This window comes from Sphaeramia orbicularis, chromosome 20 (assembly GCF_902148855.1).
Source record: "Sphaeramia orbicularis chromosome 20, fSphaOr1.1, whole genome shotgun sequence".
NCBI classification, from domain to species: Eukaryota; Metazoa; Chordata; class Actinopteri; order Kurtiformes; family Apogonidae; genus Sphaeramia; species Sphaeramia orbicularis.
Window position 1 is genome coordinate 37,286,250 of NC_043976.1, and position 24,604 is coordinate 37,310,853.

At 34.7% G+C, this 24,604-nt stretch overlaps 1 protein-coding gene across 1 annotated transcript in view; it reads right to left on the bottom strand.

The window, feature by feature from the left end:
* Positions 1 to 2,458: 2,458 nt before the first annotated feature.
* The window catches only part of col11a1a (collagen, type XI, alpha 1a), a 281,120-nt gene continuing 258,974 nt past the window's right edge, over positions 2,459 to 24,604 (bottom strand). Inside the window, 8 exon segments of the mRNA XM_030123523.1 lie at positions 2,459 to 2,701; positions 4,760 to 4,993; positions 16,650 to 16,718; positions 17,153 to 17,265; positions 22,431 to 22,677; positions 24,207 to 24,260; positions 24,354 to 24,389; positions 24,489 to 24,542. Of these exon segments, the coding sequence (XP_029979383.1) occupies positions 2,555 to 2,701; positions 4,760 to 4,993; positions 16,650 to 16,718; positions 17,153 to 17,265; positions 22,431 to 22,677; positions 24,207 to 24,260; positions 24,354 to 24,389; positions 24,489 to 24,542 (954 nt within the window). The 3' untranslated portion in view covers positions 2,459 to 2,554.

Here is a 24,604-nt window from a genome sequence, read left to right on the forward strand (position 1 = left end):
AGTAAATGGGGAAATTTTTTATTTTTTTTTTAATTCATGAAAAATCTGAACTTTGATGAACTGTTCCCAAAATGTATTCCGATCTATTCTGGGTTACCAAAAATGTATACACCCAATTCAGTATGAATTCGACCAATAGTTCTGCTGCTACAGACATTGGAAATTTCGCCCATTATAAGTAAAAGGGGAAAAAAAATTATTTTAAAAATTCATGAAAAATTTGAACTTTGACAAATTGTTCCCAAAATGTCATCAGATCTATTTTGGGTTGTCGGCAATCTATAAACCCAATGTGGTGAGAGTTCAATCAAGAGTTCTGTTGCTACAGACATTTGAAATTTCACCCATTATAAGTAAATGGAAAAAGAAAAACATGACAAAGAAGAAGAAGAAAAAAAAAATAAATAAAATTCATGAAAAATTTGAACTTTAACAAACTGTTTCCAAAATGTATTTAGATCTATTCTGGGTCACTGGGAATCTATAAACCCAATTTGGTATGAATTCAACGAATAGTTCTGTTACTACAGACATTTGAAATTTTGCCCATTATAAGTAAATGGGGAAATTAAAAAAAAAAAAAAAAATTTAAATTCATGAAAAATCTGAACTTTGATGAACTGTCCCCAAAATGTATTCAGATCTATTTTGGGTCACTGGTACTCTATAAACCCAATTTGGTATGAATTCAACCTATAGTTCTGCTGCTACAGACATTTGAAATTTTGCCCACTATAAGAAAATGGAAAAAGAAAAATATGAAGAAGAAGAAAAGGGGAAAAAAAAAAAAAAAAGAGTGGAGTTAAGCGGCTTTGGGGGGCGCTACAACAATACGACCAAAACACACGGAAACAACCAGCAAACAAAAGAAAGGAACATATAAAGAAGCAGATAGTTTTTTTTTTTTCCATTCATGTAATCAGAGTGAAAGAAAATTCGTGTAAGTTGGTACTTTATTGGTTTCAAGATAGACGGAATTGCACCAGCCCAAAAGTCTTAAAGTCGTAGTAACATATTTTTGATTTAAAAGCAGTTGACATGTACAGTAAGGTGGATCTACTCCAAAAAAAAGTCATCATGCACAAACCATTGACACATTCAGTTCACTGTTGTTTACAATCCAGTTTTTAATATTTAAATGAACTATAAAAAGCACATTAAAACATTTTCTCATTTTAGTTACAAAAAAAAAAAAAAAAATGGGTCACCTAAAAGGGCTTCTCATTGCATTCACAGAAAAGATCTGAACAGTGGATGTCTAACAGTTAACGTAATTCTGTCTTTTTAAAAATAACAAAAAAAAAAAAAAAAAAAAAGGAAAAAAAGAAAATTTCCCCACCCCAAAATATATAAACTTAATTGTTTAACCAAAGGTATATACAGGGCATATTATCCTTGCATTTTTTTTTTTTAAAGGTTATCAAGAAAGTTTGAGGTATACAACCAAAAAAAAAAAAAAAAAAAAAAAAAAAAGCCTGTCAGAGAAAACAAAACAGAAAAAAAATAAAATAAAAAAAAAGACAAATAGAATTAAATAATAGAGAGAAAAAAAAAAAGAATGCCATGATTGCTTCCTACTAGCACAGGATCACAACATTAGTGGGAGATGTTGGCGTGTTCGTGCTGATGCGATAACTTCCAGTTGTTTCACCGACGCTCACCAAGGGCAAAAACAGCAAATAACCTCAAGCTTTGGGGGGACTGTCAATATATACAAAGGGCATACAGTCTAATTTAGCGATAAGAGAATGGTTTGGATGCTCAACTTTATTGGCTTCAGGACAGGTACACATTTGTTTTGAGCACAACAGAGTAATAATAATAATAATAATAATAATAATAATAATAATAATAATAATAATAATAATAAATTTATTTGATTTTTTTAAACCATAATCTTTTTTTTTTAATTTTAACTTACACTGTATTTCTTTGAACCGACATTGAAATCGAAATGGAAGAGCTGATACACATGCAAGTTTTGAAAGTGGATTCAGAAATAACAGTATTGTACAAAATAATAATTACAGTTTTTATTTTAAAAATTATCAAAATACACCTTCTTTTCTTAGCACCTCTAGATACGTTTGTTGTTGTTTTTTTTTCTGTGTGTGTGTGTGTGTTTTGAACAAGCACCATTGTAGTCGTTTTCATACAGCACCTGGAGGATCCAAAGAGGAGGTCCTGTCCCCGACCCCTAACCCCCCCAAACACACCCCCCCCCCCGCCTCCGAAACCTCCGATTTTCACCCTCCTCTGCCACGCGTTCCAATGTCCTTCGCCTTAGCTCCGTAACGTGGTTTAAGTCATGTGGTTCGAGCCCTACAAGGGCAACAAGTATTTTCCTGGGTTACACGTACATACATGGACAGACATGTTTAGGCTACACCAGCTCTTATTCAAAACTTGCATGTGGCAAAAGGAAAAAGGGTGGGGGGGCTAGAAATGGGGTTTGGCGGTACCCAAAACGTCTCAACTTGACTTTCTTTGCTGGCCCCGTCGAGTCCTTTTTTTTTTTTTTTTTTCTTTTTTTTGTTTGTTTGTTTTGTTTTATTTAGCCGAGGAAGCAGACGGGCCCGACTTCGAAGCCAAACTTCTGGTTGGGGTCCCCAAAGTCAGTCAACATGACGTCGATGATTGGAACCTGATCGATTTTGGGAGTGTTAATCTCCATCACAGTCTTTCCATATCCACTCCTCGTCTGCAGCGACAAAGACACAAACAAACACAGAGGAGCTGGTTAGATGACTGAATGATGATGCGTAGCACTGGACTCCTCCCACTGGACCCCTCCCACTGGACCCCTCCCACTGGACTCCTCCCACTGGACCCCTCCAACTGGACCCCTCCCACAGGACTCCTCCCACTGGACCCCCCCACAGGACTCCTCCCACAGGACTCCTCCCACTGGACCCCTCCCACCCCCGGCACTGATATGTCAACGTGATATATTGGCGTGTTATCTGGACACATTATAAGCATTTCACACTGCGTAAAATACCACGATGAGCGGTTAGGTTTAGGGTTCTGGTTAAGGGTAGGGTTAAGTTTAGGGTTAGGGTTAGGTTTAGGGCAAGGGTTAGGGGTAAGGTAGGGTTAAGTTTAGGGTTAGGTTTAGGGTTCGGGTTAAGGGTAGAGTTAAGTTAGGGTTAGGGTTAGGTTTAGGGTTAAGGGTAGGGTTAAGTTTGGGGTTAGGGTTAGGGTTAGGGTTAAGGGTAGGGTTAAGTTTAGGGTTAGGTTTAGGGTTAAGTTTAGGGTTAGGGTTAGGTTTAGGGTAGGGTTAAGTTTGGGGTTAGGTTTAGGGTTAGGATTAAGGGTAGGGTTAAGTTTAGGGTTAGGTTTAGGGTTAAGGGTAGGGTTAAGTTTAGGGTTAAGGGTAGGGTTAAGTTTAGGGTTAGGTTTAGGGTTAAGTTTAGGGTTAGGTTTTGGGTTAAGGGTAGGGTTAAGTTTAGGGTTAGGGTTAAGTTTAGGGTTAGGTTTAGGGTTAAGGGTAGGGTTAAGTTTAAGGTTAGGTTTAGGGTTAAGGGTAGGGTTAAGTTTAGGGTTAGGGTTGGGTTTAGGGTTAAGTTTATGGTTAAGGGTAGGGTTAGGTTTAGGGTTAAGTTTAGGGTTAAGGGTAGGGTTAAGTTTAGGGTTAGGTTTATGGTTAAGGGTAGGGTTAAGTTTAGGGTTAGGTTTAGGGTTAGGTTTAGGGTTAAGGGTAGGGTTAAGTTTAGGGTTAAGGGTAGGGTTAAGTTTAGGGTTAGGGTTGGGTTGAGGGTTAGGGTTAAGCTTAGGGTTAGGGTTGATCTTAGGGTTAAGGGTAGGGTTAAATTTAGCTTTAGGGTTAGGTTTAGGGTTAGGGTTAAGTTTAGGGTTAGCGTTAAGTTTAGGGTTAGGTTTAGGGTTAAGGGTAGGGTTAAGTTTAGGGTTAAGGGTAGGGTTAGGGTTGGGTTAGGGTTAGGGTTAAGTTTAGGGTTAGGGTTAAGCTTAGGGTTAAGGGTAGGGTTAAGTTTAGGGTTAGGTTTAGGATTAAGGGTAGGGTTAAGTTTAGGGTTAAGGGTAGGGTTAGGGTTGGGTTTAGGGTTAGGGTTAAGCTTAGGGTTAGGGTTAAGCTTAGGGTTAAGGGTAGGGTTAAGTTTAGGGTTAGGTTTAGGGTTAAGGGTAGGGTTAAGTTTAGGGTTAAGGGTAGGGTTAGGGTTGGGTTTAGGGTTAGGGTTAAGTTTAGGGTTAGCGGTTGTAAACTAGAGATCTTGTTGTACATTGACACGCAATCAGATAGTGTTGAATAACACAACATGATGAAAATGCGTTCGTATAACCCACCAGATGTTACAAGAACTGACTGACATACAACAGGATTTAATGCGATCAGTCAATCTATCTATCTATCTATCTATCTATCTATCTATCTATACATCCATCCATCCATCCATCCGTCCGTATATCTTTTTGTTCTCTTTTCTCTCTGTCTCTCTGTTCCCAGTCACTTCATCATCTGTCGTTAACTTCCAGAACTTTCCACATTTCTTTCCAGTTCTAGTTGATTTCATTTCAGGACCAACAGTTCTGCTGAGTCCACATCAAAGAGGTGACGAACTAACTCCATCAGTTCAGTTTGACAGTTTTTTACCGTTTAGTGAAAACACTACAGGACTAAATGTGCCAGTATCCAGTCTGATCACTGACTTTTCATGCGTGGCGTTTAATCAAATGGAAGAATAAAACCTCGTTTGCTGGTGTTGGGTGGTGGACGGTGGACGGTGTGGTGGGATCTTACCGCACATCCATCTGACAGGGCCTGGATGTAGGGGTTATTGTCATAGGACATCTCCTCGTCGTTGGCGCCCAGGAAGCGCAGCGCCTTGTCGTAGCTGTCGCTGTTGGCGTCGTGCCACGCCACAGACTGGTGGCAGCTGTAGGTGAAGTTTTGCCTGGCGGAGGCTGTCAGTAGTCTGAGGAAGGTCATCTGAACCATGTTTATCGAGTTTCCGTCTGAGTCCACGTAGGAAAGCTGTTGTTGGGACAGAAAGAAGAAAAAAAAAAGGAGACACATTGGGTACGGTTACATGATGTTTTTTAAATCCCATTTATTTTTCCAGAAGAAATTAATTCGGAACTAAAGTATTTTCTCTTCTGTTTACATGGAAATGTTAAACCCGAATAAAGGTTTACATGAGGTAGATCAGTGAGCTAAAGGGTTTGCGCTGCTAACGTTGCCTTGTTCTCGCAGCCCTTCTGTTAGCTTAGCTTAGCATAGCCACTGCATTTCCATGGTCACACGTAGCCAGTTTTTTAAAGGTGATTTGTTGTCTTTTGTAAGTGATTTTTCTGAAATCCGATTCTCCCCAATTATTTCTTTAGATCCGCGACTTACTGCACTCATACAATCTTGGGAGTGTTGTGTTGACGGAAGTTGGAAAATCTTTTTGTTGGAAGGGACGCATACGCTAAATTAGCTTTGCTTTACCGTTTTAGCTTTGCATTAGTTTTTATTTCCCAAGATTTTATTACTGCAGTTTAGTTTAGTTTGATTTAGTTTATTTGAAAGGGGACAATGCAATTTCATAAAACACATGGTTAAAAAAAAGCCAGTATTAGGCAGAAGGCTAGTTTTCATCTGTAGTCCTCTGGCCAAGTTTTAAAAAGGCAGTAAAAAAAAAAAACATTTACAGGAGACAGACATGGTTAGACACTTGATAGGGCACGAATGTAACAAATAACATATACATAACAGACTGTTAAGGGAGCACAAAACACACAATACCTGTACAATATAATACAAGATACATATCCGAACACTTACTATACAATTAAAAGAGCATAAGACATCACAACATATCACGACAACATTTGATCACAACATCAAATAAGTCGCATCGCCATGATTTGAGCCTCAATTTATGATCATATTGACCCCAGCGGACTAAAGTTATGATTAGAGAGGATTGAATTTCACTAAATCACTCATAAAATACTCCAAATCACCTGTAAAAGCCTGGCTACGTCTGACCATAGGAATGAGGCGATTATGCTAAACTAGGCTAAGCTAAGCTAACGGAAGGGCTGCAGTGCAAACTGATTTGCCCACTTATCGAACTCATTAGTGCATGACAAATTAATGAATAAAAAAAAACAGGTGGTGAACTCTTCCTTCAGGGTTTTAGAGGCTGGTAGATCCCATCAGAATAGCCCACTGGAACAGTTTGGGAAGACTAGACTGCAGTGCATATTCTTCCGCCAGCGCAGAACGTGTGCGTCATCGCGACAGGACAAGACAACGAGCATGTGCAGAATGGAAGGAATAAAGTTCAAACGGAATAAAGGGTTTACCAGGGTTCCTACAGGTTTCTACAACTTAAATTTAAGACTTTTTAAGATCTTTTTAAGAGTACTTAGAACACAATTTAATGCTCATTTCACAGCCTGTTTCACATACTGGCAAAAATTCATGACTCCTAGAATTTAGGAAAATGTATTTATTTACACCAACGCCTTGATTCCCATTGTTCCAAGTCATTTCTCACCGGGGGCTGCAAAGTTAGCCAAAATTGGTTCCTAATTTCATTATAAATAGTTGGGTTGGAACAGGTGGAACTGAGTAGACCAATGTTACTTTCTTTGCATCTTGGACATTTCACAGACACATTTAAACACAATACAGCCAACATGTTTATGGCAACATAACTTAAGACCCACCATATCAAATTTAAAACCTTTTTAAGACTTTTTTAAGGTATTAAATGCAGATTTGTAGATTCAAGACTTTTAAGACTTTTTAAGACCCTGCAGGAACCCTGGGTTTACATGTCCCAGGAAGAATTTAGACCGGATTCAAAAGTGGATTAGTAGCCCTATCAGCCCGCCTGCGGGCCGAAAAAATTATGTTAATATTCATTTACTATAAAAATATAATAAATCAGGACAATGAATGTGTTTTTTTCAACTTTTGCTCAAAGTTTAGACCCTAATGTTAACCCTTTCATGCATGACTTATGAGAACCCTTTGGCGAGATTTTTTTTCTTGAGTGTTTTTATTCCCCCTTAGGCATGAAAAAAACAATGTGATCGATTTTTTTTTTTTTTTCACAGAGTTACAAAAATGTCCATGCATTTAATTACATCCGCCAAGGAGGTTATGTTTTGCCAGGGTTTGTTTGTCTGTCTGTTTGTTTGTCTGTCCGTTAGTGTGCAACATAACTCAAAAAGTTATGGACAGATTTTGATGAAATTTTCAGGGTTTGTTGGAAATGGGATAAGGAAGAAATGATTAAATTTTGGTGGTGATCGGGGGTGGGGGGGCCCACGGGGGGGCCCACTGATCAGCCTTGGCGAAGGTCTGTGCTCTCCGAGTGCTTCTAGTTTTTGAAGTGAAGAAACGTGTTTAAAACCCAATATCAGAAACTACGGAAGAGAATTAGAGCCACTGGAAAAAAAATACAATAAACTAGGGTCCAACATGTATTTCTTATTATTATTATGAGAAAAAAAAAGTCAGAATTCTGAGAAAAATTTGCAGACTTCTGAGATTAAAATCAGAACTCTGAAAAAAACAAAACAAAACAGAATTCTGAGTTTAAAGTCAGAATTCTGAAAAAAAAAAAAAGTAAGAATTCTGAGATTAACCCTCCTCTTGTGTTAGCTTTCTGTTACCATCTCTTATGTCAACGGGTCGGTTTTGACCCATGTCTTAAATCAGCTGTAAAATACACAAAAAACAATGATCGATCATCCAATTTGTTTCTTATCTCTTGGCTACCTTGTTAGGTTTCCTTATCCATGAAAATATTGGTTTTAATATTTTTAGTGTGAACATCTTGGCCTTTTTTTTTTTTTGGCAGTATACCCCTTGATGTGCACTCTGCAAGTGACCAACTCTATACTGAATTGACATCACATGAGTGGACATGCCCGTCTTTGCTTTTTTTGTTTTTGTGCAGGTATACTGGATAACAAGGCAAAATGAGAATCCCTAAAAGCTCACATGATTGGGAAAGGAGTTGGCTGTCAGTGTGTTGGCTGACAGTGCACTTATGATTTCAGTTTTCGCTCTAATTATTGGTTTATAAACTCATTTTTCTATAACGGGGTTGAAACCGACCCTAACAACATAAAGGTCATAATTTCAACCAGAGTATTTCATAATTTAGTGAAGAAAAAAATGTTTTGTATTATTTTGTTGAAACGAGGTTCCTGACAAAGTCAAAAAGCCTAGATGCAATAAACAAACTTTATGTGGTTCTTTCATGCATTTAAAACCTAAAATGGGTTGGTGCCGACCCTAACACAAGAGGAAGGTTAAAGTCAGAATTCTGGAAAAAAAAAAAAGTCAGAATTCAGAGTTTAAAGTCAGAATTCTGACTTTTTTCTCAGAATAATAATAATAAAAAAATATATATACTGTATATTAGACCTTTTTTTTTTACTTTCCAGTGGCCCTAATCCTCTTCTGAAGAAAGTGATATGAAAACAATGAAATAAAAATATTTTCAATGCTGCTAATCTGATGTTTTCTCACATTTTAACATATTCTTATGCTAGTTATTACTGATTTCATGCAGATAACATGCAAAAAAAAAACCTTTGTGTCTAACAAAAACAAGTGGTTTACGCTCCCACATGTTAGTGCAGATCAGTTTTATCAAGAACAGCAAAGTGACAGTAATGGTCTGAATGTCAGTGTATTATGGGATGGTGCATCAGTGTCCACTGTGTTGGCTGATATGGAACTAAAACAACAAAACCCATGAATATACAAGAGAACAGCTGGAGAAGAACTGTCCACTGGAGTGACCAGTATGCATGAAAGGGTTAATAAAAGTACATCAAAAGTGTATTTTAGTGCAAACTTTAAGGTTCAAACATGATTTTTAATCTTTGTGGGGTGAAATATACGCTATTAAAAATCTCCGGCACGAACAATTAATTTATGCATATCATCGTCAATCCAAAAAAAAGACAGGCGAGGATAAAAAATTCTAATTTCTCTTTTAGTTTGTTACAGTTTACTCAGGCATAGGAATAGATACAATATTTTAGACGACGGGAATAGATTCTGTGAGGTCTCTAAATGTCCATAGACACCAGCAACATCCATATGAACCTTATTATTGTGAAGGAATTCTTCATTTACTTTGGGTATGTCTGTTTAGGTGTTTTTCCCCTGAAAATATGGTCAGGGTTTAAACTTAATCCGAACTAGAAGCACTCGGAGAGCGCAGACCTCCGCCAAGGCTGATCAGTGGCCCCCCCCCCCGTGGGCCCCCCACCCCCGATCACCACCAAAATTTAATCATTTCTTCCTTATCCCATTTCCAACAAACCCTCAAAATTTCATCCAAATCTGTCCATAACTTTTTGAGTTATGTTGCACACTAACGGACAAACAAACAAACAAACAAACAAACAAACAAACCCTGGCAAAAACATAACCTCCTTGGCGGAGGTAACTATTCTTTTTCAACTGGAATAAGGTGTTTACGTGGGCATCTGAAATAGAATCTAATGTTTAATCAGATTAAACCAGGAATAAAAGTTGTCATGTAAACACACGGATTAAATCTAACCACATTTAAATGGAGCGTTCAGCTAACTCAAACTCTGCTGCTGCATACCACCCTGTTACTGGTCTCCGTCCACATCGACTAAACACACACTTCACTTGGAGCTGCTCAAATATCCCAGCTCTCCCAGCAGACCAATACCACTGCACTGCATCGTTACTGCTGCCTCTTTAAGCCCCCCCATCCACCCCCCTATCCTCCCAGCATGCACCTGTAGGCTCCAGGGGGAAGATAATTATTCATCACTCCTCAACATCTACATGTAAACTATCTGTAAATGCATCCCGCTCCTGCAAATAAAACCTTCCAGTGTGATTTGTCTGACTGAGCTGTTGTTGATTGCTTTCTACGGCTCCACTCTGGGCTCATCAGCAGCTCACAAACATGGATGAACCTTTCCGTGAGGTCGTCTGGATTCATATGTGGGGGGTTTTCACTCCTGAAGGCCCTGATTTACACCATATGGACTGAAGTACACTGTAAAAAAAAAATCTGTAGATCAACCGAATTTTCACTGTTTATTTTACAGATTTTTTCCTGTATTTTCAAGATACAGGAAAATATCAATGAAATGACAAAAATAGACTGTGGTTTTACACGTCAAATGTAAAATAATATGAAAAACTGTAACTGTGAATAACCATAAAATTTCCATTTTTGAAAAGATTTTTTTTTTCTTTTTTCACAGAAAAATACAGTTAAAATACATTTACAAATGTATCATAATTTCACAAATATTTCTTTTCTATTTATGAGATTAAACTGTTAATTTAAAGTTTAATACTGTAAAAAAAAAAAAAAAAAAAAATTAAAATAAAACGAGATAAAATTACTGACAATTAACCGTAAAAGAAGTATTTGTTCTGTAAGTTTAACCAGACTTGTTTGTTAATTGACAAATATTTTGTGTAATTACAGGAGGTTTCACAACAAAAATGTTGAATAAATGTATTTTTGTGAATGTGTAACATGGATAAGCACTGATAAACTGTCCAAATACAGTTTTTATCAGTGGATTGTACAACTTAGTCTCATTGACAATTATATATATATATGTAATTTGAGTGTTTTACTACATATAAAAAAATGTTTTTTTTTTTTAATTCATGAAAAAATTGAACTTTGACCTACTGTTTCCAAAATATAATGAAATCTATTCTGTATCACTGGCAACCTATAAAGCCAATTTGGTATGAATTCAACCAATTGTTTTGCTGCTAGAGATATTTGACATTTTGCCCACTGTAAGTAAATGGAATTTTTTTTTTTTTTTTTTAATTCATAAAAAATTCTACTAAAATACTACTTTTCCCAAAATGTAATCACATCTATTCTGGATCACTGGTAATTTATAAACCAAATTTAGCATGAATGCAACGAATAGTTTTGCTGCTACAGACATTTGAAATTTTGTCCATTTTAAGTAAATGGGGAAAAAAAATAAAATAAAAATTCATAAAAAATTTTGAACTTTGACCTACTTTTCCCAAAATGTATTCAGATCTATTCTGGGTCACTGGCAATGTATAAACCAAATTCGGTATGAATTCAACCAATAGTTTTGCAGCTGAAACAAACAAACCGGACCAAAAACAACACCCCTTGCCTCCCCTTTGGGGGCGGGGTAACTATTTAACCCAAACTAACCAATGCAATGATATTTATCCCAACATAAAACTATAATATGTCATTTGTCATTATTGTTTTGCATCCCAGACCCCTGTTAGAAAAGAATCACCTGTCCCAGTACTTTTGTCCACATAGTCCTTCCCTATGGTCTGCCTCCTTTCGCTTTCACATTGTAATTTGGCTGAATAATACATCCTGCTGTCATCATCTACATATGCTGTGTTGATGTTGGTTTTTCAGTCTTGCACAGAGTCGCGGCTCAATGTTTTGACAGTGACACAAATTGTGTTTTTGCATGATTTGCTGCTTTAGTTTGTTTTTTAAGATTTATTTCCACGCGTTTCTGAGGTACGCCGCACAAATAACGTTCAAAAGGAATAAATCAAACCAAAGAATTCAGTCACATGTACGCGACGAATCAATGTGCGACTGCCAACAATATGGAGTTTCCTGTGACTGAACTGTTCAGAAAGTATTTTCACACGGAACCAAACTAGAGTTCAGTTTGATCTGGGTCCAGTCCACCTCCTTCGTCGGACCTTAGACTGGCTGCAAATGTGGTTGGAATCGAACCTGGAATGGAAAGCCTGAGGGTTCAGACCAAACAAGGTGGGAATGAAAGTGCCCTTAGTCTGGCTCTAAGTTGAGAACTTTTGCAATCTAAAGAGGCATTTTAGGACAGAAATAGAAAAACTAAACAGTCTGGAGCCAAAAGATACACTGATATTTCAACTAAAACTAGTGACTGTTGAAGAAGCTGTTTAGGATGAATTTGTACAGAATATGTGGAGAATAAATCACAGTTTCAGTGCATTTACAGAACTGCAAAGAAATTACACAAGTAAAGAAAACAGAGAAATTTGTCATTATTTTAACTCTATAAAGCAAAACGTATCATATTTGATACATGAGTTTTGAAGCCCTCTACATCAGGGGTGTCAAACTCATTTTAGTTCAGACCCACATTCAGCTAAATTTGATCTGCAGTTGGCCAAACCAGTCAAATAATAACATAATAATATATAAATAATGCCAACTCCTAACTTTTCTCTGTTTTAGAGCGAAAAAAAGTAAATTTACATTATGAAAAGGTTTACAACTATAAACTATCTTTTCAAAATATGTGAATAACATGAACAAACTGAAAAAAACAAGTGTAATTTTAACAATATTCTGCCTCAGTTATCCTTTACACATGTACATTATAACTTACAGATAAACAGTGGATCTACAAATACACAAAACATTTAATAAAAGGCAGAATATTGTTAAAATTTTACTTACTTCTCTTAAGACATTTCAGGTTGTTCATATTTTTTGCAAAATTATACTTTGTTTTAGTGTAAATACATGAAAATATTTACATTTACAAAGAGAAACATTTGAAGTTGTCATTATTTATATGTTATTATGACAACCACCCAGTATTTTACTGAATCCTGCCCACTTGAGATTGAATTGGCCTGAATGTGGAACCTGAACTAAAGGGATTGTTAATATCAGTGTAATTTTTCCATTTCACAAATTCATCCAAAGGGCCGGACTGGACCCTTTGGCCCTCGGGCCGCATGTTTGACACCTATGACGTTTTTGTTTGTTCAAAAATAATAATATTTGAGCGTTGAGACCCAATGTATCAAATATGATACAAAACTGAAATTCATACATGGAAATTGATATTTAAAAAAAAAAAAAAAAAAAAAAGTGGTTGTTCAGAAGGACCAATAAAGGCTACAGTTTCAAAGAACTGGAATTGTTTGTCAATGATGTAACGGTTCAGGCTTTTACAGGGTTAATGTTCGCCTGGTATGTGAAGTCTTTCTGTGCAATGAAACATGAATACCTTCAGTGTCGACTTTCACTCCTACTACCACTATTTTTTAATTTGTTTAGAGTGTAGTCTAAATTTTTACAATATTTTTGGTTGTGACAATAATAGCAAAATATGTATTTAAAAAAAAAAAAAAAGTGTTATTCGTTTTCTCGGGTTGCTGACTCCTGGTCTCCTGGTCTAACTTGTTATCTCCCCTGAAAACTGACAGAAGTTGCATTGAATGTGTAATATGAATGAGCACTAAAAAAAAAAATCAGATTTCACCAAAAAATCTGATTTGTGTAGTATTTACATTATTGTAGTATTTACAAAATGAGGAGTCTAAACAGATGTTACTATATCATTAAGGAAGCAAAAGTCATGTGTTATGTTGTTTAAATGTGAAATAGGGGTGGGATTTAATATGTTTTCGTCTTCCCACTCCTTTTTGAGCAGAACATATTAAATTTATTTTATAACTAGTACCTTGCAATTGCTATATTGTCTTGATCACCTGTATTTATTAATGTATTTACTCTGATATTAGTTCCTTTGTACACATAAAAATATGTAGGTTTTTCTTCTGCTCACAACAAATAAATGAATGAATGAATGAATGAAATATATGTTTCTTTGCTTCTAAATTTAAACACATGGTCTTCAGCTGAGTGGACATTTTTGTAAGTCCATAAAAAATAGGTTTATTAACCCTTTCATGCATACTGGTCACTACAGTGGACAGCTATTCTACAGCTGTTCTCTTCTATATTCATGATTTTGTTGTTTTCGTTGTTTGTTTGTTTTTTTACACATATCTTTATTAAAGTTTTAAGACACTACATATCTTTTCTGACATGAATCGGTCACATTATGTAGATCTCTCCTGATCATAAACCCTCAGAATCACAAGCCCTCCCCATAGTTTTCACACAATTGATCAGTAAATACATGTTTCTGTGCGTCAAAAATTAAACGTGTGGTGTTCAGCTGAATGGACATTTTTGCAACTTCATGAAAAATAGGCCTATAAGAATTTTTTTTAAATTATTATTATTATTATTTTTATTTTTTTTTTAATGTATTTTTACATTAAAAAAATATATATATATTTTAACCCTTTCATGCACTGTCCACTCCAGTGGACAGTTCTTCTCCAGCTGTTCTCTTGTATATTCATGGGTTTTGTTGTTTTAGTTCCATATCAGCCAACACAGTGGACGCTTATGCACCATCCCATACACTGTAATTCAGACCTTTACTGTAACTTTACTGTTCTTGATAAACCTGATCTGCACTAACATGTTTGAGTGTAAATCAATTGTTATTTGTTAGACAAGAAGTTTTTTTTTGCATATTATCTCCATGAAGTGAGTAATTACTAGCATTAGAATATGTTAAAATGTGAGAAGACATCAGATTAGCAGCATTAAAAATGTTTTCATTTCACTGTTTTCATATCACTTTCTGATATTGGGTTTTAAACACGTTTCTTTACTTCAAAAATTAAATGCATTGATATTTTTGTAACTCCATAGAAAAAAAAAAGAACTCGATCGCATTGTTTTTTTCATGGCTAAACACTGAAGAGAAAAACCTTGACTAAGGTTCTCATAATTCGTGCATGAAAGGGTTAATTGTGTTTTTTTTTTTTAATTTATTTTTCACAAGAACATTTTCAATGGCATTGTTTTTTTCATGCCCGAAGAAGAATAAAAACACTCAGGAAAAAAAATTTGATTAAGGTTCTCATAATTCGTGCATGAAAGGGTTAAAAACATTTCATTTGCATTGTTTTTTTACGCCTTACGAGGAATAAAAACGCTCAGGAAAACCATCTCGACTAAGGTTTTCATAATTCATGCATGAAAGGGTTAAAGCGAACAGAGCAGATGTACTTCACTGCACATTTTTCTCTATATTTTACATTTTACACAAATCTAGAGCAGCCACAGATCTGTAGACCCTCAGTGGAATAGGAACTTTTGTTGTAAACCCTATCACAACATGTACTCTTAGGTCACTACGAGGTGATATGCGGCACTTTTAATCCCTCCAAGCTTTATGAAACTCCGTCACAATGTGTCTTTAAAGGCTTTTCTCTGCGGAACTACAGCGGCATGACATTAGTCAGATGGAGCAGGACGTGTTTGTTTCATTTCTGAGCCCAGAGAATCCTACCTGATGTTTACAGACACTGTTTTACAGTTGAAGGGCATGGCGAGGACTGCTGGAATACCTGAATTCCTGCCTGTGAAACACTTTACTGATGCTCATGGAGCTGTGATAGAATTATAATGCCACCGCAAATAACTGAGAAATGAGCTGTTTTTTTTTTTTTTTTTTCTAAACTCAGTCTGTCTTAATCCATAAAGCCCCGGTGCTACTTTTGTGTCAGTCCCCAAATGAGTTTTTTTCTCTATATTCAACATTTCTTGAGTGATTTGTCACCATTTATTATGAAATAATCCTCTGTATTTTGCCTTTTTCCAGTGAAAATAAGGTTGTTTTATTTTTTCCAATATTTAACCCTGTAAAGCCTGAACCGTTAAATCACTGACAGAAAATTCCAGTTCTGTGAAACTTCTGAACAACCCCCATTTTTTTTTTTTTTTCAAATATCAATTTCCATGTATGATTTTCAGTTTTGTATCATATTTGATACATTGGGTCTCAATGCTCAAATATTATTATTTTTGAACAAACAAAAACATAATATGACACAAACATGTGTTTTTGCACTGAAATTAAGTATCTGAAATTTTTTTGCACAGAAACTAAGCATCTGAACTTTTTTTTACACTGAAATTAAATATCTCAACTTTTTTTTTGAACTGAAATTAAGTATCTGATTTTTTTTTTTTTTGCACTGAAATTATCTTAATTTTTTTTAGCACTGAAATTAAGTATCTGAACTTTTTTTTTTGCACTGAAATTAAGTACCTGAAATTTTTCACACTGAAATTAAGTATCAAATTTTTTTTTGCACTGAAATTAAGTATCTTAATTTTTTCCACTGAAATTAAGTATCTGAATTTTTTTGCACTGAAATTAAGTATCTGAAATTTTTTGCACTGAAATTAAGTATCTGAATTTTTTTTTTGCACTGAAATTAATTATCTGAATTTTTTTTTGCACTGAAATTAAGTATCTGAAATTTTTTGCACTGAAATTAAGTATCTGAATTTTTTTTTTGCACTGAAATTAAGTATCTGAAATTTTTTTGCACTGAAATTAATCATCTTAAGTTTTTACACCGAAATTAAGTATCTGAACTTTTTTTTTTGCACTGAAATTAAGTATCTGAACTTTTTTTTTTGCACTGAAATTAAGTATCTGAACTTTTTTTTTTTGCACTGAAATTAAGTATCTGAATTGTTTGTCTCTGAATTCAACTATGTTCATAAATGTAGAATTTTTTAAAAATTCAGGTGCAAAACATTCAGATGCAAAAAATTCAGATACTTAATTTCAGTGCAAAAAATTCAGTGCTAGAAATTCGATGACTTTTATAACTTAAAATCTGATGAGACGGATTTACTTCCATACACGAGCCACATGTTTGACACCCCTACTGTATAACGTAGCACTGAAGTTAAGCAGGTACTTTTTTATTTATTTATTTTTTGTGGAGTGAGTTGAGAAGGAAAAAAAAAACATATACTCACAATTTTACCACGTTTAAATTCACTGAACCACGACCCAGGGATTTCTTTGGGCCATGATGATATTCTGACCTGTAGAAAAAAACAAAAACAAAACAGAACCGTGATATTAGCCGTCATTATTTTTGGCGTTTTATTTCCTCATGAATCTTCCACAGCACATGAAAAATGCCTGTATAATTCCCAGCCTCCAGGGTTGTATCAAAGTGTATCATCTGGGAGTAGAAGATAAACCTGTTTGTTATTTTAATCTCTTTGAAATATCATTTCCACAGACCTGCTGGAGTCAAATCATTCTATAGTATTTTGCCTTTTGGAGGTGTTTGTGTTGTTCGTACAAAAAAGTGAATATCAAATCTTTACAAGCGGAGCCCTGCAGCAAACGGAACGCCTTTCCTCCGACAGCTTCTGCGGAGGCTCGGGCTGTCTGGGTGAAATACGGCGACTTCAACGTGCAATGAAAAACGCTGATTAAAAACAGTACGAACGGATCTGCAGCCACTTACTCCGTTGGACTTCTTATCTGGATAGATGCAGGTTTCGCCACCGGCCGTGAAGTTACAGTAGACTTTGAAAGAATCCCCCGAGCAGCCTTGGTTCGGATCAATCCAGTATTCGCCTGAGGAAGAAACCAAACACATGGCGACGTTCAGGTCTACTCATGACCGCAGAAAAACGCTGCTGAATTCTTTACTCCGATGTGAAATTCGGCTTTAGAGTAATTCGCCGCTAATGTTCATGCTGTGTAAAGTGCCTGGAGCGAAGTGTAAAATATGTCCAACAATTTTAACTAAAGTTTTTGTCAAGCAGAAGTAACAAATCCCATGCACGTTCATCTATGTAGTGTGTTGTAATGAAGAAATGACTGAAAATTATCATTAGAGTGATTAGATTAAACAGCTATAAAGTTGAAGTTATTATGCTATTGTTTTACTGTTGTTTTTCTTATGAACATCTACATCAGCGGTGTCAAACTCATTTTCTTTCAGGGGCTACATTAAACCCAAATTGATCTCTAGTGGGCCGGACCAAATAAAACAATAGCATAACCTGTAAATAATGACGACTGCAAAATTTTTCTCTTTGTTCTAGTGCAATCCAAATTCAATTATGCAAATATGTACATTGACAAACCATCCAAACAAAAACGATATCAATAAGCTGAAAAAACTGAAATTTCTTGTGAAAAATAAGTGCAATTTTAACAATATTACACCTCAACTTACCACTTATACATATGCATATTATGGATTGGATCTACAAAAGGCACACAACATTTAATAGAAGGAAGAATAATGTTAAAATTTCACTTTCAAAATTTCAGGTTTTTCACATTTTATTGATAAAGGACAGGTTGTAAATGATCATATTTTCATAATTTAATGTAAGGTTTTCCACTAAAACAAAGAAAAAAATTTGGAGTTGTCATGACTTATTTATACATGTAATGTAATATTATGTTTTTCACATTAAACTAAGAAAACTTGGAGTCATTATTTATAGGTTATTATGCTGTTATTTTAGTTGAGATCACACTGGTCTAATTTATTTTATTGTATTTCAAATTTCATCTTATTTCTTGCACTTCAAAAATTCTATGCATAATCAAATATTTTAATGTGCGCTGCTTTTATTTTTATTTTTATTTTATTGTATTTCTCTCAAATTTCATCTTATTTCTTGATGTATAATCAAATCTTAATGTATTTTAGTACTGTATTTTTTCAATCAATGTGAAGCACTTTGGGCTACAATTTCTGTATGAAAGGTGCTATACAAATAAAGATTATTATTATTATTATTGTTATTGGTCTGTATGTGGAACCTGAACTAAAACGACTTTGACATCCTTGATTGTTAATATCTTCAGTGTAATTTTTGCTCTTTGCAAATTCATCCCGCGGGCCAGACTGGAACCTTTGGCGGGCCGGTTTTGGCCCCTGGGCCGCATGTTTGACACCCCTGATGCAACACATGAAGATTATAAGTGTTATTTTATTTTGATATACATATATATATATATATATATATATATATATACATACAGGGTGGGGAGGCAAAATTTACAATGAACATTTAGTTGTTTTTTCTCAGCAGGCACTACGCCCATTGTTTTGAAACCAAACATATATTGATGTCATAATCATACCTAACACTATTATCCATACCTTTTCACAAACTTTTGCCCATATGAGTAATCAGGAAAGCAAACGTCAAAGAGTGTGTGATTTGCTGAATGCACTCGTCACACCAAAGGAGATTTCAAAAATAGTTGGAGTGTCCATAAAGACTGTTTATAATGGAAAGAAGAGAATGACTATGAGCAAAACTATTACGACAAAGTCTGGAAGATACTATTAAAGAAGAATGGCAGAAGTTGTCACCCGAATATTTGAGGAACATTTACGCAAGTTTCAGGAAGCGTGTGAAGGCAGTTATTGAGAAAGAAGGAGGACACATAGAAAAAAAACATTTTCTATTATGTACATTTTCTTGTGGCAAATAAATTCTCATGACTTTCAATAAACTAATTGGTCATACACTGTCTTTCAATCCCTGCCTCAAAATATTGTAAATTTTACTTCCCCACCCTGTATGTATGTATGTATTTATTTATTTATTTTGTTAAAATAAGCATCTTTGAGTTTTAGTTTGAAGAAGAGAACTTGATGACACCATAATACAGATGTGTGTAAACAATGACTGTTATATTTTATTCAAGGTGCGATACATGTTATGTATGTTATGCTATGTGCATTTTCTCATGTGTGCATGCATTTCATAGTCGCAGAACACATTATTAGACCATCAAAAGTCATCAAAAACAATGGTTATGCAATCAAGTACTAACTCCTGTGTGTCATGTGACTAAAACAGACAAAAGAAAACATGGAATACCTAAAAGCACTGTTTTTGTCAGTACAATGCCATAGATATTGACGTAAGAACTGAAGTGATTTTGGTTATTATCAAAAAAAAAAAAAAAAACATGGAAAATGAGTAGATATCAACTCTGAAATTAAACTACTCTGAGCTATTTTTGTTGTTATCATTATATTTGTCCAAACAAATATACCTTTAGTTGCACCAGGCATTAAAATGAACAAGAAATTGAAGAAAACAAGGGGTGGTGTAATATTTTTTCCACAACTGTATGTGAATCACTCTATAATTCTGACTAATGTCCCACATGGCCCCTCATATGTACAGTCTGTGGACACATGGTGTTGATTCTACTGTTGTTTTTGTACTCTTAAATGTGTTCTGGTAGAAGACTCTCCCCTACTATTGAGAGTTTAATATCAATTCTACATAAAAACCCTTTTAAATTAAAAATACCAAGCACATAATTGTGTGAAACTGCTGTCTAATAGTTACCAAAGAAAGAAAAATAGCATTAGTTTCAGCATTTATTTCTCTGGGCAGAGGTATCGGCAGGGGTTGAGAAAATAAGGAAAATCTCCGGTGGCTCGTTTACAGAGGGCAGTAAAGGTTCGCAGCAGCCCGGGTTTGTGATTCATGCTGATAAGTGGATGTGTGGATACATATAAACGCTGTCAACACACTTTTTAACCCATAAAAACCCTGTGCTATTTTTGTGGCAGTTCGCAAATGATGTTTTTCTCTACATTTAACCTTTACTTCAGTCACTTTATCATCATTTATTCGAATATTACTCTCTCTATTTCTCTTTTTTTCAGTGTGAATCTGATATTTTCTTATATTTAATTCACTGATCGTGTAGATGTTCATAAAAAGCTCAGATTAAAGTTGACGGTTATTATATTAGAAACAGAGAAAACTGAAGAAAAAGTGACTTTTTTCTGCAGAGGTATCAATAACTGAACATAAAAACAAGTGTCTCTATCTACTGTCATTTATCGAACTCCATGGGTTTTACTGGTGGATCAATGTTGTAGAGCAGGGGTGTCAAACTCATTTTCTTTCCAGTAAAATCAGTCAAATAATTGCATAATAACCTATAAATAATGACAACTCCAAATGTTTGTCTTTGTTTTAGTGCAAAAAAAAATCCCATTAAATTATTAAAATACTTACTTTTATAAACAATCCAAACAAAAACAATGTGAATGACATTTTAAAAAAAAAAAAAGAAATTTCTTATACAAACAATATTCTGCCTTAACTTATTATTTATATATGTGCTTTATGGATTGGATCTATAAAGACACTAAACACTTAGAAACAGGCTGAAAAGTAATTAATTAAAATTGTGCTTAATTTTCTTCAGACATTTCAGGTTGTTCATATTTGTTCAGGTTATTCACATTTTATTGTTACAGGATAGTTTGTAAATGTAAATGTTTTCGTAATTTAATGTTACTTTTTGCACTAAAACGAAGACAAAAATTTGAAGTTGTCATTACTTATAGATATGATGTAATATTTTTTTCACATCAAACCAAGAAGAAAATAAGGAGTCATTAAATTTTTGTAGGTTATTATGTTATTATTTTACTGTAGATCATATTGGTCTGTATGAGGAACCTGAATTAAAAAAAAAAACAAAACAATAATATAACTGAATAAATAAGTAAATAAATAATTTAATAATTTAATGTTATTTTTTGCATTAAAACAAAGACAAAAAAATTGAAGTTGTCATTATTTATGGATATAATGTAATATTATTTTTTCACATTTAACTGAAAAGAAAATATGGAGTCATTAAATTTTTGTAGGTTATTATGTTATTATTTTACTGTAGATAATATTGGTCTGTATGAGGAACCCGAATTTAAAAAAAAACTAATAAAATAAAATAAATAAATAATTTCATAATTCAATGTTATTTTTTGCATTAAAAAAAAGACAAACATTTGAAGTTGTCATTATTTATAGGCATAATAAAATATTATTTTTTTTCACATCAAACCGAGAAGAAAACATGGAGTCATTATTTTTTGTAGGTTATTATGCTATTATTATTTTACTGTAGATCATATTGGTCTGTATGTGGAACCTGAATTTAAATAAATAAATAAATAAATACATTTAAAAATAATTTTACAAAAGCAAACATTTTCATAATTTAATGCTATTTTCTGTAATAAAACAAAGACAAAAATTTGAAGTTGTCATTATTTATGGGTATAATGTCATTATTTATAGGCATAATATAATATTATTTTTTTCACATCAAACCGAGAAGAAAATATGGAGTCATTATTTTTTGGAGGTTATTATGCTGTTATTATTTTACTGTAGATCATATTGGTCTGTATGTGGAGCTTGAACTAAAATAAATAAATAAATGAATGAATGAATGAATAAATAAATAAATAAATAAATAAATAAAATTAAAAATATTTTTTTTTTTAAAAAAGTAAATATTTTCATAATTTAATGTTATTTTTTGCACAAAAACAAAGACAACGATTTTAAGTTTTTATGTTTTCATATCAAACCGAGAAGAAAATACAGTCATAATTTTTTGTAGGTTATTATGCTGTTATTATTTTACTGTAGATCAGATTGGTCTGTATGTGGAGCTTGAACTAAAATGAGTTTGACAGCTTTGACAGTTGAATTTTTGCATGTTTGAGACCCCTGTTGTAGAAGATGACGGAGCCTCTGAACGTCCAAATGGGTCATATCTGATGACCATGAAAAGCCGACAAACTGCATTTTACACCAATTATTTACATGGATTAATACATTTAGTGGATCAACAGGTATTAGACAGTTGACTTCAGTAGGTGGTTTTAGTCTCCTGGGTCTTTATGGGTTCATATTTAAGGCTTTTTGTTTGGTTCTACTTACCATCAGGGAACTCTGGATGGCACAGCTGCAGATCTTTGCATGTTCTGGCGGGGTTGTTCTGCGTTCCCATGGGGTATTTCATGCGTTCGATGTCCTGTTTGAGGTTGTTGAGTGAGCCAAAGATGTCCTCCATGCCCTCGCCGTAGTCCATAAAGCTACCGGCTGGATCTGATTGGACGTCACTGGAGCGTTTGGTCTTCTTGGGGGACTGGATAGGCAGGGGCTGGATGACCTCACCTGGTGGACCCTAAAGGGTACGGCGCAAGGTACAGGGTTGGTACATGGGGCTTGAAATACTTAAAAATGCTTGAATTTCAACGTCTGAAAAGTGCGCAAATTTTAGTTTACATCCTTGAAAGTGTTTGCAATTCTAACTCTGTGATGTGATTTATTTATTTTTAATTTGAACTCAAGCCAAAGTTACTTAGAGAGGGGCGATACATGTAGAAAAATACAACTTTACGTCAAAAAAGAAAATTAGCAGGTGCTCTCGGGTAGGGTGTCTCATATTTGGGACTTCTTTTCCAATCAAGCTCTTGATTTGACCAGTTAATCTCTTATATATTAGTAACTCCCCCAAAAAATTTTGGCCCAATCCATAAAGTTTTAGACCCCCCCCCCCCCCCCACCGCCATCTTTAGGATGCCCCTCAGCCAAGTGCAGAAAATCCATTTTCAATGGAAAATCATGCATTTGTCAGTTAGTTATGCCATATTTGCCCATGGAAATGTCAAATTAGAAGTTTTGGGGGATGCTACTGTCATTTATGAAGGTCTCAAATCATGTACAGGTCAAGGTCACATGATTTTTAGACAAGGTCAAGGTCATTTGACACTGAAAAATGGGTAAAATCACAAGTTTTTGCAAATTTCTTTATTGCCTAGTCTTATTTCAAAGATATACACTCAGGGCTTTCACTGGAGAACATTGGATCCTAGAATACCCATCAAAACCAGAGGTGGGTAATCCCAGCTCCATAGAGTAAAAGTCCTGCCATGTATTTGTTCCAACCACTCACTGAACCAGCCCAGTTTGATGAGCACAGCTCCTCATCCAGGTAGATGAAGGGATAATTAATGTAATCACCTGTGTCAAGTGAACAGGTAGAACCAATTCATGGCAGGATTTTTACTCTATGGAGCTGGGATTACCCACCTTTAATCAAAACCCAGCAAAACATAAATAACTAAAAGCACTTGGAAAGCACACACCTCCGCCAAGGCAGATCAGTGGGCCCCCCCAATCACCACCAAAATTTAATCATTTCTTCCTTGTGCCAGTATCAACATTTCCTGAAAATTTCATGAAAATCCATCCATAACTTTTTGAGTTATCTTGCTAACAGACAAACAAACAAACAAACAAACAAACACGCACGTACGCACACAAAGCAAAGTGATCACAATACCTCCTGGCAGAGGTAATAAAGTTGATTGGATTAATAATAATAATAATAATGATAAACTTTATTTGTATAGCACCTTTCATACAGAAATTGTAGCCCAAAGTGCTTCACATTGATTGAAAAAATACAATATTAAAATAAATTAAGATTTGATTATACATCAAGAGAAAATGAAATTTGAGAGAAATACAATAAAATAAAAATAAATATAAAAACAACGCACATTAAAATATTTGATTATGCATAGAATTTTGAAGTGCAAGAAATAAGATGAAATTTGAAATACAATAAAATAAAAAATAAAAACAGAAATACAATAAAATAAAATAAAAAATAAAATTGATTGGATAGTTGTGGTTGTAAGTACTCACCGGAGGACCAGGTGGACCAACTGAACCGGTGTCTCCTTTAGGACCAGCAGGACCCTAGGGGGAAAAAAGAACATAACATGCTCTAGACTTTTTGCAGAACTGATTATTATGGTGACGAAGTGTCTTTAAAAGCTGGCTTGTACTCACAGATGAACCTTTGGATCCCTTAGGACCTTGAGGACCCTATTAGAGAAGGACATTAGCGCAGGAATTTAGCAATGTCATTCTATCGGTGGTGTCGAATCTAAATGAATGATTGAATCAGAAGGAGAAAAGACTTACAGGCAGACCAGGAGGACCAGGAGGACCCAGAGGACCGGCAGCTCCACCGATGCCCTGTGATAGGACGAGATGAAAGAAGTCAGACGTATATTACAGAAACACTTTTTGATACTTCA